Source organism: Mauremys mutica, chromosome 13 (genome assembly GCF_020497125.1).
Source record: "Mauremys mutica isolate MM-2020 ecotype Southern chromosome 13, ASM2049712v1, whole genome shotgun sequence".
Taxonomy (NCBI): domain Eukaryota; kingdom Metazoa; phylum Chordata; order Testudines; family Geoemydidae; genus Mauremys; species Mauremys mutica.
Window position 1 is genome coordinate 7,791,694 of NC_059084.1, and position 15,647 is coordinate 7,807,340.

Genomic DNA, 15,647 nt, shown 5'->3' on the forward strand with positions numbered 1-15,647 from the left:
AATGGTAGCCTAGATGCTATGGTGATGGGCAGTTCTGGTGGGAGGAGGGTCAGGGCTGGGGCTTGGGGTGCAGGAGGGGTATGGGGTGCTGACTCTGGGGGGGTCAGGGCTGGGGCTTGAGGTGCAGGAGGAGTACGGGGTGCTGACTCTGGGGGGTCATGGCTGGGGCTTGGGGTGCAGGAGGGGGTACAGGGTGCTGGCTCTGGGAGGAGGGTCAGGGCTGGGGTTTGGGGTGCAGGAGGGGTACGGGGTGCTGGCTCTGGGAGGAGGGTCAGGGCTGGGGCTTGGGGTGCAGGAGGGGGTACAGGGTGCTGGCTCTGGGAGGAGGGTCAGGGCTGGGGCTTGGGGTGCAGGAGGGGGTATGGGGTACTGGCTCCAGGAGGGGACTTATGGCCGGGGCTGGGGGTGCGGCCTCCCACCGGGCAGTACTTACCTCCAGCAGCTCCCAGTTGGCAGCGGGCACAGCAAGGCTAAGACAGGCTCCTTGCCCACCCTGGCCCCACACCGCTCTTGGAAGGGGCCAACGCACCCCTACGGCCCCTGGGGGAGAGCGGGGGGCACGTGGCTCTGCGCGCTGCCCCTCTCGGCCAATGGGAGCTGTGGGGGCGGTGCTTGGAGGCAGGAGCAGTGCACAGAGGGAGACCTTCCCCCCCCGCCCCCGAGGCCACGCTGGCCACTTCTGGAAGTGGGGTGGGGGTAGGGAGTCTGCCTTAGCAGCAGCCACGCTACACCAACAGAGATCGCGATCGACTGTGAGATCCTCTAGGATCGACCAGTCGATCACAATCAACCGGTTGTTGACCACTGCAGTAGAGACTCACGTATTTAGCTCCAAAGGTCCCAGGTTCGATCCCGCCCGCGGCCGACCGGGATCTGTCGGCTTTACAAATGCTTTGGCTGTGATTTGGCATAAAGGGTCCAATCCTGCAGCTCCGTTACCATCTATGGGGCTGCTCCAGCGCGTAAGATTATTTACATGGGTAAAGCTGCAGGATTGGGCCCAAAATGAGGACTATCCCTTGTGATGAGGGTACATGAGAAACTGCCCTGCACTGCTGTACTGGAGCAGGGAGAAGGTGAACCTATTGAACAATAAAGGGTCTTACCCACCTCAGTGGCTGATCATTTGGGGTGGGGCTGGGGGAGGGGAGGGCTAACATCGCAAGGGAAAAATGCCACATAGACTTGGACATTTTTCACAATGGTCAGGACAACCCATAGCAATTGACACAGGCAAGCCCGAACACCAGGGTGCCTTTTTTTAAATAATTGTTTCCATTGATGTATTATGGCAAAAGAGACGTCACAGGATTGAAGTAAATCAGTAAATGTGCAGGCTGGGACTTGAAACCTCGGCTTTCTCTAGCTGGATTTGCTTTTGATTTTCTCTTGCACTGAATGTAAATAAATAGGAGCAGTGACTCTGCCAAAGCCTGCTGTTCCATGCAGCCCCTGCCGGAAATTAACCGTGTTGCCATTCAAGTTTAGCTTGTTAAATACATACAAATGAGGTTGCTATGAGCGGGACCCAGCCACCGAAGCAGCAGTTTGGCTGCACAGGGGCTTTTAGCATTGATGTAGCTGCACTAGCAGTGCAGAGTCCTAGCAAAGAGGCAGCAAATGGATGCAAGTCTCATTTTACATAGGGGAAGCGAATTTGCAATAGGGAGTTGTACTGATGGAGCACCAAGGTGTCGCTACACGGGTGCAAACAAACCCAGGGCCTGTTCTACACCGCCCCACCCCGCCCCGCCCCTCAAGCACTCATTCCCACCACCATTCCAACCCACCAAGTCGGGGGAAAGCCCTGCTGTGTTGTGATTGGTCGCATTTTGCACCACAAGAATCCTGCTCCCAGGGTAGGCATAGACAAGCCATATGCCTCTTTATATCGCTGCTGCTGAGTTCCTCTTTGCAACTTCCCTGGGCCTTTGCAACACCAGCACAGGAAAATAGCTTGTGGAGTGCAAGCCAGGAGCACCATTTGCGGGCACTCTGTGCCACCTTAAGTCTGTTGCGACAATAAATAAAATAAATAAATAAATAAATGCCCAGCAAAGCTGCAAAGGATGCAGTGTATCAGAGTGAGACTGTTTTGCTTTTCTGAACTACAAAGTACTCCTGCCAGCCTGGCCCTGGCCCTCCATGACTGATCCTCCAGCCTCTCTCAGTATAAATCCAATTTGGAGTTCTAAAATTAGAGAAAAAGCAGGTAGGGGGAGCCAAGAAATGAAAGTCTGGCTAGCGAGAATAGTTCCTGTCTAGGAATCGTATATCAGAAGGCCTCTGCATGCGTATTATGTAAATCTGTTCTGACACCGGAGAACTCCAGAACTGCTGATGGTAAAGCCGCTGCACTCAACTGATCCCACAGTGCGAAAGACTCCAAGCCTTGCAAATTCATTAGTGTTTTAAATACTTCAGCTTATTCAGCTACGCGCTTCCTTTTGAAAGCAAACCCTGCTCAGGGTGGAGTTCTTGCCACTGGCACAAGCTGCAATCTGCAACCTGAGCTTCATGGAAGTCCTGCCCTCCTGCAGATTCCCATAGGGTCCGGCTGCTCCCTCTGAATGAGATTGACACTTCCATTGAAATTAATGACAGGCTGGGAAAATCACCAGGGAACCGGAAACCACTCAGTGTTATGGTGTCAAAGGCAGCTGTCCAGAGGACGTCCACCAACGTGGTAATTGTGCATGACAGTGGGTAGTTAAGAGCAGAATTACCTGATTTACTTGAGCATGTGTAAGGTTCGTAGAGGCAAGCACAGGTCGGGCGGTGGGGGAGGGAGCAACAACAGGGCCCCTGGCTTTCAAAATGTGGTAAAAGATTAAAAGGCAAAGCATGCATGTGTGTCAGTGCTTGCGGAACTGGGTGACTGTGAATGCTTTGAAGAGGTTGCTGTGCCTTTAAGTGGAGTACTGGTTGTAAGTTAGTGTCTTCGGAAAAGTCCTATAGAATTGAACAGAAAGGGGGGACTTTCCTATTGGTCTATTGACCCAGTCTGTAGAATTTATTAGAGAATAATAGGTCTGCTATAGAATTCTATAGGTTGGGTCAAAAACCAATAGAAATGATCTCATTCTCTATTAGATTCTTCTGGTTTTTAGAGCAATGTCTATAGAAACTTACCAGCTTTCCCATTAGGGATGTGCTTGGAGATAGGAAGAAGTTACGACAAGCAAATAAACACTAGGGACTTGAAAGCCGTTCTGCCCACTTACACCAGGGTTGAGTCTGGTTCCAGGAGTTCAGAGGAAGAAGATGAGAAAACCAAGTGGTTTCAAGAAGATCCTAACTCCTCTCTCCAGCCAGGAGTGTGGGTGTAACTTTGAAGTGTCCCCCACACAAAGCAATGTGTGTGTGACACAGAGAGAGGCTACATGGTGGCAGACCCTAGGTAAGGCTAAGGCAACCGCTGGAAGTGAAATCCTCACTCCATTGAAGTCAGTGGCAAAACGACCATTGATCTCATCCCAGGTCTTGGTTCTGCAACCCTTGCTCATGCTGAGCTGTGCTTACTCCTTCAGGGTGTCCCACTGAAGTGAATGGGGCCCCTCCCGCCAGGGCCACGCAATGGGAGGCCTTGCATCTTCCTTTCCTGGGAGGTAACAGGACCCAAAGCCAGATTCCAGAGAACATTATTAAGCACATGGGAAGGGAAGGTGCAGAGAGCAGCAGGCCTGGCGGTGGGACATTGTTCCATGGATGCCCCTAAGATGGTGCTTCAGTTGCACTGTCGGGAATGGCCAGATGGAAAACTCACCTGGTGAGCCAGAAAATTCACACTCGCTGATCTATCTAACGTCGTTGCGCTCCCACACTGCTACCGCATCCAGCCAGGCTCCTCTGCCCCTGGCAGATGCTCCCTCGAGCGGCTCTAGCTTTCCTCAGGCGTAGCTTTTCTGAACCTGGCTGCGGTTATGGAGACAGCCTAGAGGTGTAAGGGCAGGGTTCCAGCCTCGAAACAATGAGCTCGCTTCCAACCCTGAGGCTGTGTTTGGCAAGTGCCCCTGTCACTGTGAAATAGGGCCAGTCCCGCTTCGATAGTGCTTCAAAAGACTCCCACCCCAGCACTATGTCAAAGGGTGAACTGGTATATATTAAAGTGACAGTTCTAAAGAAGGCTCGGGGCTATAAATGAAATCATTGTTTGGAGGAGTGAACCTAATACTCAAATCCTCTGTGGTCTGGTCTTCATCAATTCATCTCCTTCAATAAATTCTCCCGAACTGCAAAGCCAATGCATGGAGGAAATGGAGAAGCTTATGGAGGTGTCAAAGGAATGGGGAGCCTAGGGAGGGAGGGGTGCAGGGGGCAGCCGGGCATGACATCATAGTCAGTATACAGTATACAGTGAAGGGTAAAGAAAGCATAGGGACTGCCCCCCCCCCCGCCCGCGGTGGCAATTCGGCGCGCTGCTTGGAGCAGCGAAAACTGTAGAGCCGGCCCTGTTTCCAGGAGAGCCTGGAGGTGCTTAAGGGCTTGTTCTTCAGAGCCTGCCGGACAAATCCAACCTGGGTGCAAGAGCATCAGCTCCAGGTGTGACCCAGACCTGGGCAAACCATGCTAGTTATTACAAAAAGCAGGCTCTGGCTTGGATTCTTTAGAAGAAGGGAGTGGGGTGTACAGAAGGTGACCAGATGTCCCAATTTTATAAGGACAGTCCTGATTTTGGGGTCTTTTTATTATATAGGCTCCTATTACTCCCCCACCCCCTGTCCTGATTTTTCACACTTGCTGTCTGGTCACCCTAAGTGTACATGTAGCAACTGTTATCTTGGTCATCACCAGGGACCTTTGAGTTAACAGGAGGAGCCTCTACAACTTGAGCTAAAGGTCCAGATCCTCACAGGTATTTTAGGCCCCTAACTCTCATTACAATCAATAGGAGTGAGGCACCTTGCAGATCTGGGCCTGAATCCCCAGCTGGGAACCGTAGCAGACTGGTATAATACATACTGGCCAGTGAGCTAAGTACACTGATGTCTTTTGGGAGTCATGCAACATCTTCAACGGGTTAAAGAATATTTAGATAAGTTAGATGCATTCAAGTCAGCAGGGCCTGATTAAATTCACCATAGGGTACTTAAGGACCTAACTGAAACAATCTCAGAACCGTTAGCAATTATCCTTGGGAACTCATGAAGGACAGGTTGGGTCCCAGAAGACCAGAGAAGGGCAAATATAGTACATATATTTAAAAGGGGGAACAAAGTGGACCCGGGGAATTATAGATCAGTCAGCCTAACATCGATACCTGGAAAGATACTGGAACAAATGATTAAACAATCAATTTGTAAATACCTAGACGATAATAGTACTAGCCAACATGGATTTGCAGTGCTTAATTTGTGCCAGGACTTCTGGCACCTCTAGGCTTGGCAGTTCATAGCCCCAGCACCTCTGGGCTTGCCATGTCAGTTATGAAAGTAAAAAAAATTGCTTGAACCCTGGCATCTAATTACTTGAGCCCTGGCACCACTTTCATTACAAATTAAGCATTGCAGATTTGTCAAGAACAAACCACGCCAAACCAAACTAATTTCCTTCTTTGACAAGGTTACTGGCCTAGTAGATAGACTCAGTAGATGTGATATATCTTGATTTTAGGAAGGCTTTTGACATAGTCCCACATGTCATTCACATAAGAATACTCGGGAAATGTCATCGAGATTAAATGACTATAACGTGGGTATATAACCGGTTGAAAGACCCTACTCAAGGGGCAGTTATCAATAGTTCACTGTCAAACTGGGGGGACATAGTTGAATCCTGCAGGAGTTTGTCCTGGGTCCAGTAATAGTAAATATTTTCATTAATGATTTGGATAATGGAGTGGAGAGTACGCTCATAAAATTTCTGGGTGACACTAAACTGGAAGGAGTTACAAGCACTTTGGATGACAGGATTAAAATTCAAAACAACCTTCACATATTGGAGAACTGGTCTGAAATCAGTTAGATGAAATTCAGTAACAGCAAGTGCAAAGAATTACACTGAGGAAGAAGAAATCAAATCCACAACTAGAAAACGAGGAATAACTGGTTAGGTGGTAGTACTGCTGAAAAGGATCTGGGGGTTACAGTGGATCACAAATTTAATATGAGTCAACAATGTGATTCAGTTGTGAAAAAATCATCCTGGGGTGTATTAACGGAAGTGTTGTATGTAAGACATGGGAGATAATTGTCCTGCTCTTCTTGGCACTGGTGAGTTCTCAGCTGGAGTACTGTGTCCGGTTCTGGGTGACACACTTTAAGAAAGATGTGGACAAATTGGAAAGAGTCCAGAGGAGAGTAATACAAATACTAAAAAACATTAGAAACCCTGACCTGCGAGGAAAAGTTAAAAAAACTGGGCATGTTTAGTCTTGAGAAAAGAAAACTGAGGGTGGGACCTGATAACAGTCTTCAAATATGTTAAGGGCTGTTCTAAAGAGGACAGTGATCAACTGTTCTCCATGTCCACTGGGACAAGAAGCAATGGGCTTAAAGTGCATCAAGGAATATTTAAGTTAGATATTAGGACAAACTTTCTAACTTTAAGGATAGTTAAGCTCTTTGGAATTCATGTCACTGAAGGTTTTTAAGAACAGGTTGGACAAACACCTCTCAAAGATAATCTATGTATACCTGGCCCACCCTCAGCATGGGGGGAGGAGGCTGGACTAGATGACTTTCAAGGTCCCTTTCAGCCCTCCATTTCTATTATTCTGAGTCTGAGTCTATCTTTCATTTCCTACTTTAGTCATCTTGGTAGATTTCTATAAAAGGGAAAATCAAAGAGTCCCTCATCAGGTTTGTTTAACTCGAGATTACCACATTCACAAAAACAAAACGGACACAGAACTCTGGTTGTATCATGCATCATAAAGGGGAGGGCTCTTGAAGTAGAAATGGGATCATGGGGTAACTCTTCACATCTGGAGGCCTGGAATCAAGTCCCCATTCAGGTTACAAGTGCAAATGAGCGTGATGGTATCATTCCAGTCCCTAGTTGGCATGGATGCAGTCCTCAACTGCATTGGCAGAGCTGTGAGGGGTTGAGGGCAGATGGGAGAGTGTCCATCCATTCATGGAGGTTAAGTCCATTAGTGGCTATTAGCCAGGATGGGTAAGGAATGGTGTCCCTAGCCTCTGTTTGTCAGAGGGTGGAGATGGATGGCAGGAGAGAGATCACTTGATCATTGCCTGTTAGGTTCACTCCCTCTGGGGCACTTGGCATTGGCCACTGTTGGCAGACAGGCTACTGGGCTGGATCGACCTTTGGTCTGACCCAGTATGGCCGTTCTTATGTACCTATGTTCTGATGTGGCAGGCTGTTGTCCACACTCCACACAAATATATGAAAGTGCAGCACACAGACCCAGATCAATAAGACACATTCCTCAGGTTCTTGAAAGGACTTGGCCCAACCCACACGAGTGTCAGGGATAGCTGGATACCTGGTTGTTCATTATCACTCACTTCATTCTTCCCACATTCAGGGCTGACTTTACCATTTTAACATGAGGCATTGCCAGGCCAGAAATACGCCAGATCCCTGACTCTGTGCTCCATAAAGTTACCAGGCTAGTTCTAGGAACTTAATCTGTTTACAACCATATGGCTGTTGCCACATCTTTTTTTCCCCTTCCAAAATAATGGATCAAAACAATGATAGGTGGACCCATTAAAACACACTGGGAGAGGGGCCGGGACAGACCATTATTTCCTTGGCGCCACTCTTGATGCAGGAGTCCCGTGCAACTCCCACCATTTGCACAAGCAGTGATGAGTAGCAAACAAGCTGTCTTGTCACACTTATAACTTCATGCTTCGGATGCAGTGGGAGGCGCGACACTGCAAAGACCTGTCTGCCAGGACCTGAGGAACAGGAAGGAACTGAAATTCACCTGGTCTTTCCCCACTCTGCCCCCAACAGCAAATGCTTCCTCAGCAGGATATTCCAGGCCTTGCCTGCACTGCAGTTAATCATTTTATAAATGAAATAATAATAATTAAGAGCACTTAGCCCTTTAGCTCTTCAAAGCATTTTACAACCAGGAATTCATTATTCTAGTCCCAAGGAAGCAGGTGGGGGTTAGTCACATTATCCTAATGTGGGGAGTATATGCAGAGACTTTCCAAGACTATCCTGTGACTCAGAAGAAGGGCTGGGCATAGAGCTCAGGATAGAGTTTGGCAAATAATGGATTTTTCAGTCTCTGGAAAGTCTAAAAAATCAGGGGAAATTGTTTGGGGTCAAACTGAAAAAGAAAATTTTCAGCAAATCGAAAAAGTTAAAAAAAATCATTTTGATGTGGAGCAATGAACATGTTTTACAGTTTAAATAAAATGAAAGGACTTTTTTAAAAAAAAAAGCTGTTTTGAAACTTGTCAAAAAACGTGTCTGAAAGTTGTCAGTTGAAACATTTTGCTTTGAAAATGTCAAAAATGAAACATTTTGATTTTTTTTCCAGATATTCTTTAGGAGAGGCTGGGAGGCAGGTTTTTCAGAATGGAAAATTCAGCGAAATAGTCACAAATTCTCAAACCAGTTCTTTGTCACTGAATCTGCATCTTTTGCTGAAAGAAAAGTTTCAGTTGCCAAAATTCACCCAGCTCTACTCAGGTGTCTCTGGCTACCGTCCCTGCTCTGTTTCCTAGCCCCTGCTGCTTTTCCACAGAGGCAGCTCAGGACGTTCTGCTAGCACTTTAAAATGAAGGATCCAGTTCTGCCCTTGGCCAAACGGTTGTAACTTCTGCTGATCTCATTTAATGGAGCTTTAATGAGGTAATTCATGTTACCCGGGCTCATTATTAAAACACTGTTATTGAGGTTTAACTACCTTCTAACACATCTGTTCCTAATTCTGTTTTGTGGTTATTAATTCCAAATAAATGTTAGCTATGTGAGCCACAACACCCAGCAAGGTGTGTGCTTAGGCTGGCGCCTCGCACACCTTAGGAGTGTTACACCCGCCAAGAGGGGCAGGCACACCTGGATAACTGGGCTTCAGGTGGTGGTTATGTATTGCCTTTGGGAAGTAGTTGCAAATGCAAACGATCATTTTAAAGCATTTTCCCCAAAGACAGTGTGATCCCTGCTGCTTATAGAGCAAGCGAGGTATTTGGAGACTAGCATTCAAAGAGCTTGGGTATGCAGTTTAGTGTCTAATCCAGTGGTGGGCAACCTACGACCCGCGGGCCGCATGAGGCCTGTCAGGGTAATCCGCTGGTGGGCCGCAAGATGGTGTGTTTACATTGACCGTCCGCAGGCACGGCTGCCTGCAGCTTCCAGTGGGCGCGGTTCTCTGTTCCCGGCCAATGGGAGCTGCAGGAAGCGGCACAGGCCACAGGGACGTGCTGGCCGACACTTCCCACAGCTCCCATTGGCCGGGAATGGCAAACCACGGCCACTAGGAACTGTGGGTGGTCAATGTAAATGAATCGTCTCGCAGCCCGCCAGTGGATTATCCTGATGGACCGTGTGTGACCCATGGGCCACGGGTTACCCACCACTGGTCTAATCTGTGGATACAATTACCATGACCAACTATTGGTCAGTTGCACATGCAGGTTCACATTTTGCATGTGTAGACATGGTAAATGCATGTAAGTTAAACATGTCATTTGTGCTCACAAGTGCAGGCCTAATTTCTTGAAAATTAGGCCCTTTATGGACTCCTTTTCAAATTCTCACTCCTATTTTGCATGCCCATATTTTGCATATGTAGCTGTTTAGGAACACACCTTTTTTATGAATGCAGACAACTGTACATGCAAAACAGGTAGCTCTAATGTAGTCAGCGATGAGATCAATTAGATGTGCGTGAAAAAAGTGGGTACAAAATACTGGAGGCTGCTGAAGAAAAATGATCACTTATAGTCTATTTGAATGTCTTTCTTTTTAGAAATATTGATGGATCTGTATTCTCTTTCACTCTCCAATATTTAATTTCACTACTTTACGCTCCATTAATGGCTGCAGTCCTGCTTGCTGTGTTCATTTTATTCTGCATGGGAATTAATATAGGCTCAAGGCTGCACTGAGACTTTCAGCAAAGAGAATATAAAGCTGTCTGAACCTTTGTGGTAATCTGAATGCTCACACAACAAAGGCCTGTGCCACCTTTCCTTTCGTAACGTTCATTTTCTTAGTTTCACAAATCACGGAGGATACTGAATAAATCCTTGGCTACCCGGGAATTCTATCGTTGTTTTTAGGCTGCACATCATGGCCAGCCAAAATATCACAGCTAAAGCGGGGCTAGAAAGTGACGACTTCTTCTTGAGCTAAAGGGGAAGCTCCATTAGCTAAAGGGCCACTGTCAACTTGAAAAGTATTCTTGTCTTAAAAGTTTTAACCAAATATTGTTGCCTGTAACTTCCAACAATTGTGATCACTGAGGCTAGAATGAAATAACATTTTTCTTCTGGGTTATTTGTTTATTTTGTGACCTGACAACGTCCGGTGTCTAATGAGTTTTACTTGCCCCTGTATCTCAGGTCATTTTCCCCTCTCCCCATGGGTCTGTGAGGGAGTGGGACAGCCGGGAGAGCTGGGCTACCGGCCTGTCACGTGACTCAGCAGGGGGTTAAAGGAAGGGGTATGTGCATTTTCTGGGGAGTTGTGCAAAGGGCCCTGGCTGCTTGTTTCGATAAGGAGAATAGCTTTGGTTTGGGTTATGTGGCGAGTTCGAGTTAATGAACAGTGCCCCGAGGAAGGGGCCTGAAGGGGTCTGTCTACACTGCAGCTCGTGTGAGCTGACTCCAGCTCGCAGGGTTCGGACTGGGGTGGGGGCAGGTGTTATAAAATTGGAGTGTTGACATTTGGGCTCGGAGCCCAGGCTCTGGGACCCTGTGAGGGGAGAGGGTCACCTCGCAATCTGTAAGGTATTTATCCTCCTGACATCCTATGAGGCAGGGAAGGATTATCCCCATTTTACAGACAGGGACCTGAAGCACTGAGGGGTTCAGAGACTGTGGAGGAGCCGAGAAATGAATCTTGGTCTCCCAGATGCCAGGTTAGTGCTCCAACCAATGGACCATCCTCCTCTTTAATGTAAGTGTAAAACCACCGTTACTGAGGGGCAGCTGGAGTGGAAACTGCTTTTTAATTCATATTTTTTAATTAACTAGAACTCAAGCTGATGCTGTCTCTACCTTCCAGGCCTGCTGTGTGACCTGGGGCAGTGCACTTACTCTCTCTGTGCCTGTCTGTAAAATGGGCTGATAACTCTCCGCTCCCTATCTCTGAATTCATTAACGTCTGTCAGGCAGTTCCGAGAGCCCCACATGGAAGATGACATAGTAAAGGAAAGCAGCATTCGTATTGACTGTCTCAGTGTCTGCTTCACCCCGCAGGCAGGAGATAAGTGAACAGGCAGCATTTCAGATCCCTTCTGTTGCAGGTGATGAGATCGGCTGCTATCATTACTTCTGATTCTGGTTCTTCAGTCAGTAGCTATACCATGGGCACGCTAAACATGGTCCACACATAAATGCATGCAGGGCCCATCATGCCTTTCCACAAACAGCTGCATACCCTTTCTCATCCGACTCACTTAAAGGGCAATACAAATTGATCAGCTCTACCTATAGAGAAAGGACCTGATTTTTAGCTGAGCCTTAAGTGGATCTCCCTTTTCCAAGCCATAATTTTGCTGTTACAAATAATTCCCAGTCCAGTTTTATGGGCACAACTAATTGCGGTGGCAGAAGTCATGTCGTTTCAATGCTGGAAGTCCCCAGTTTGCAGATGCAATCAGGTACGGGGACATTTTAATGTCCTAACGAGCATCTGCGAGTGCAAGTTGTGGTGCAAAATTGTGCCTGCCAGTATTTGTTCCCCCAAACTAACTGTGGGCACAAACAGGGAACCCAGGCTTTGAAAATCTGACTCCAAATGTACTTGCTATTTTTTTTAATGGTTGAGTAAATGCGTTTGCTTTCTCCATTTCAATAGCTTATATCTCCTATTATAAGGGGGGAGGGATAGCTCAGTGGTTTGAGCATTGGCCTGCTAAACCTCAGGTTGTGAGTTCAATCCTTGAGAAGGCCACTTAGGGATCTGGGGCAAAAATTGGTCCTGCTAGTGAAGGCAGGGGGCTGGACTCAATGACCTTTCAAGGTCCCTTCTAGTTCTAGGAGATTGGTGTATCTCCAATTATTATTTTTTTTATTTATTATGCTTGTCATGTTTTTAAACCTTGGAAAAAACATGAAACATAAGATATGTTGTTTATCTTAGATATCTGGGATGCTGCTAATTATCTTATTGTGTTTTTTTTTGTTTGGGTCTAAGGTCTGAACGATAAGAAAACCAACAACTTTGAACTGGATGCAGAAGATTCACCTACCCCCAAGGCATGTGGGAAGACCCTGAACATGGCCACAGAAAGTTTTTCAGACTTCTTGAATAAGCTCAAGGAAATCCATGAAAAAGAGGTCTTAGGTAAGAAGAACCTCAGGATCATTTCTGCAGAGAGGCTAAAGTCAATTTCTTTTTTAAAGCTAAGAGTGAAAACAAAGTCAGACCCTTCTGTCTAGCTTCAAGTAATCTGGCTGGGGAGGTGTGTCTGCCGATTAGAGAGCCTGGGAAAGGAACCCAGAGCTCAGCTGAAGTGTCATTTATCAGGGTCAGTCGGAGGCACACGGGCAGGATCAGATCATGGGCTTCTAGAAAACAAAAAGGCTGGTGATGTGGGTGCCCTGCCACTTGGTCTTCAGGAAGTTCTAGAGTTTCAGACATTCCCGGATGCAAATCTGAGCACCCTGGGGGTTTGGTGCCAATAGCTGAGCACTACTAAAATATCCTGGATGACAAGTGTACCAGATGGAGCCCTGGGAGCCTCACAGAACATAAGGTTTAGTGTGGAAATCAGAAACACTTCATAGCACAAAAAGAAACTCATGGTGACTGTTATTTTTATGCAGTCTGCTTTCCCTGTCCTCTGGACTCCTTTCAACATGGTATGATGCAATTATACTTCCCTCACCAGCCATTTGGGAGGTGGGAGGGGGTTGCACAAAGCAGTGTAGAATGAATCTTTCCTAAAATACTCCCACCCACTCAAGCAAAACATAACTCTGAGGATCCTATTCCCCTCCTGCTTTGTGGTCTGTGTTGTCTGAATTTCCTGTGTTGGAAGCACTAGCTGTTATCAGCTGGGCCATCAAACTGGTCTAGGATAACATGTCTGGAAAATAAATAAGGAGTTGGCAGGAGAGTGTAAATGGGAAGCAATTTACCTATTAGGACTCTGATCTCTGACTTCAGGTGAGGCAGTCATTGGACGCTCATTTGAATAGTAAATGATCAAAAAGGAAGAGGAAAGAAGCAAACCTCCATCCTGAAAGATAGCTCAGAATTAGCAGGGGTGAGGAGTCCTTGTTACAGTAACATTGAGAGTAAGGATGGAAAGTTTGTTTCTTTAGAGCATTAACATCTTGTACATTATTAAAAGCAGGGCCATTAAGGAAAGAAAATGCATGCTACTACTTCCCAGTGTTCTGGTATAAAGGCATTTCCAGCAGCAACTTTCTGGATAAAACTGTTATATCAGGGGTCTGCAACCTTCGGCATGTGGCCCATCAGGGTAATTCACTGGCAGGCCGTGAGACAAGGACATGCTAGTCGCCACTTCCCGCAGCTCCCATTGGCCGGGAACAGCGAACCGTGGCCATTGGGAGCTGTGGGGGGCTGTGCCTGCAGAGGGTCAATGTAAACAAAAGGTCTCACAGCCCACCAGCGGATTACCCTGATTGACCGTGTGCCGAAGGTTGCCAACCCGTGCGTTATATTTCACACTATCCTGGGTTATAAATACAGTCTCGCTCTCTGTAATTCTAACCCTGTGATGTTTTAAAGCTCTCAAACTTTCCAGACTACTGTACCCCTTTCAAGAGTCTGATTTGTCTTGTGTACCCCCAAGTTTCACCTCACTTCAAAACTACTTGCTTACAAAAAATATGACATAAATGCAAACATAAAATGCAGACATAAAAATACAAAAGTGTCACAGCGCACTATTACTGTAAAATTGCTGACTTTTCATTTTTACCATATCATTATAAAATAAATCAATTGGAATATAAATATTGTACTTACATTTCAGCGTATAGTATATGGAGCAGTATAAACAAGTCATCTGCATGTAATTTTAGTTTGTACTGACTTCCCTAGTGCTATTTATGTAGCCTGTTGTAAAAAACTAGGCAAATATCTATACAAATTGATGTACCCCCTGAAAGACCTCTGCATACCTCTGGGGGTGTACCCCTGGTTGAGAGCCACAGTTTTAAAGGATACTCTTGAGCAACTCAGACCCCAAATTTAGATATTGCATAAAAAAAAGTCTTCAAATCAGTTGAGGAAAAGAATGCTAGTTGAGCTATAAATATTGCCAACGTGGTTTGCAACCAAAGAGTGTGGAATTGTGCTAGCTTGAGAACTAGAGCTGAGTGAATCATTGATTTTTCGGTTCCAGAGCCAAACAAAAAAATCAGCTCAGATTGAAAAACATCCAAAATAAAACCGGAAAAAAAGAAAAAGAAACAAAATGAATTTTTTCAGGTTTTCATTTGGTTTCATTTTGGAGTGTTTATTGCCCTATTTTGTTTTGTTTTAATACATAAATATGCTAAATTTCTAAAGAAAACATCTAAATGTTTTGTTTTGTTAGTAATCAACTTTTTCAGCCAAAACTATTTGCCAAATTCAACCCAGAATTCAGCGACGTGAAAAATGCAATTTTATTTATTTATTTTGCAAATTTACTCTGCACTGAAAATATTTTGCCCAGCTCTCATGAGAATTAGGTTTTGTAACTAACTAGCAATAAAAGTCAAACGGACTAGAATGCTTTCATCATCCCAGCAGAAGGGAATGCAAAAAATAGTAAATGGTGAAAAGGAAATAAACTAACGACATGGGCAGAAACTTTGTTTTTCAGAAATGAGATTTTCAAACTAACCGTTTCTTTTTAAGTTGCCATGCTCTGCTGAAAGTTATGATAGCACATTCTGTTCTGAACTGTCGCATAATTTGCAATAAATACCCATCTCCTGAGCCTTCATTAATTATTCCAGGACTGCAAACAAAGCTAACAGAGCTGACAACAGAGAAGTGTCGGTGAGTAAAGCAAGTTTTGTTCTCTACTCAGGCTGTGGTAGTAAAGTTCTGTTGGAGGGATGGGGAAGGGCTGCACTATTTACTCATAACATTGAAGGCAGCTGCCCTAGGCCTTAGGCACCCTTAACAGCTGTTGTTAACCCATGAACTGGAACAAGAAGGCAAGCCTGAAAGCAAACTCACTGTCTTCTTTTAATATAATCTGCAAAGCAATCAGCAAGGTCCTTACACTGGAAGGGTCTTGAATCACCCACCCAACGAGGGCAGTTCAGACTTACCAAGCTGCCCCCTCAGAATTTGTGGATATTGTGAGGCACATAAAGAACCTCTTCTGAGACACCTGCCCTGGCGTGGCATAAGAGTTTAAAAACTCTTTGCAACGCATCCAGTCAGATTAAGCCAGAGATATTCTTCTCCCACCCTACCCCCAGTCTGATATTTCCTAACTTTTAAGTGTGTGAGTTTGTAACCTTAAGGTGCACACATAGGTTTGGGTTGTGGGTCGGGGGTTGGCATTGTTGTAATAC

The 15,647-nt window shown here is 45.9% G+C and overlaps 1 protein-coding gene across 4 annotated transcripts in view; it reads left to right on the forward strand.

Moving 5' to 3' along the window:
* The window catches only part of RBBP8NL (RBBP8 N-terminal like), a 42,607-nt gene that overhangs the window by 6,259 nt on the left and 20,701 nt on the right, over nt 1–15,647 (forward strand). For 2 of the 4 annotated variants that reach the window (XM_044985965.1, XM_044985968.1), the window contains exons 1-3: nt 2,461–2,686; nt 12,292–12,441; nt 15,078–15,120. In XM_044985965.1, coding sequence (XP_044841900.1) covers nt 12,375–12,441; nt 15,078–15,120 — 110 coding nt within the window. In that variant the 5' untranslated portion in view covers nt 2,461–2,686; nt 12,292–12,374. Of the gene's footprint in view, nt 1–2,460; nt 2,687–8,558; nt 8,779–12,291; nt 12,442–15,077; nt 15,121–15,647 lie in introns of those variants that run through there. The other 2 variants (XM_044985966.1, XM_044985967.1) reach the window with 2 other exon arrangements.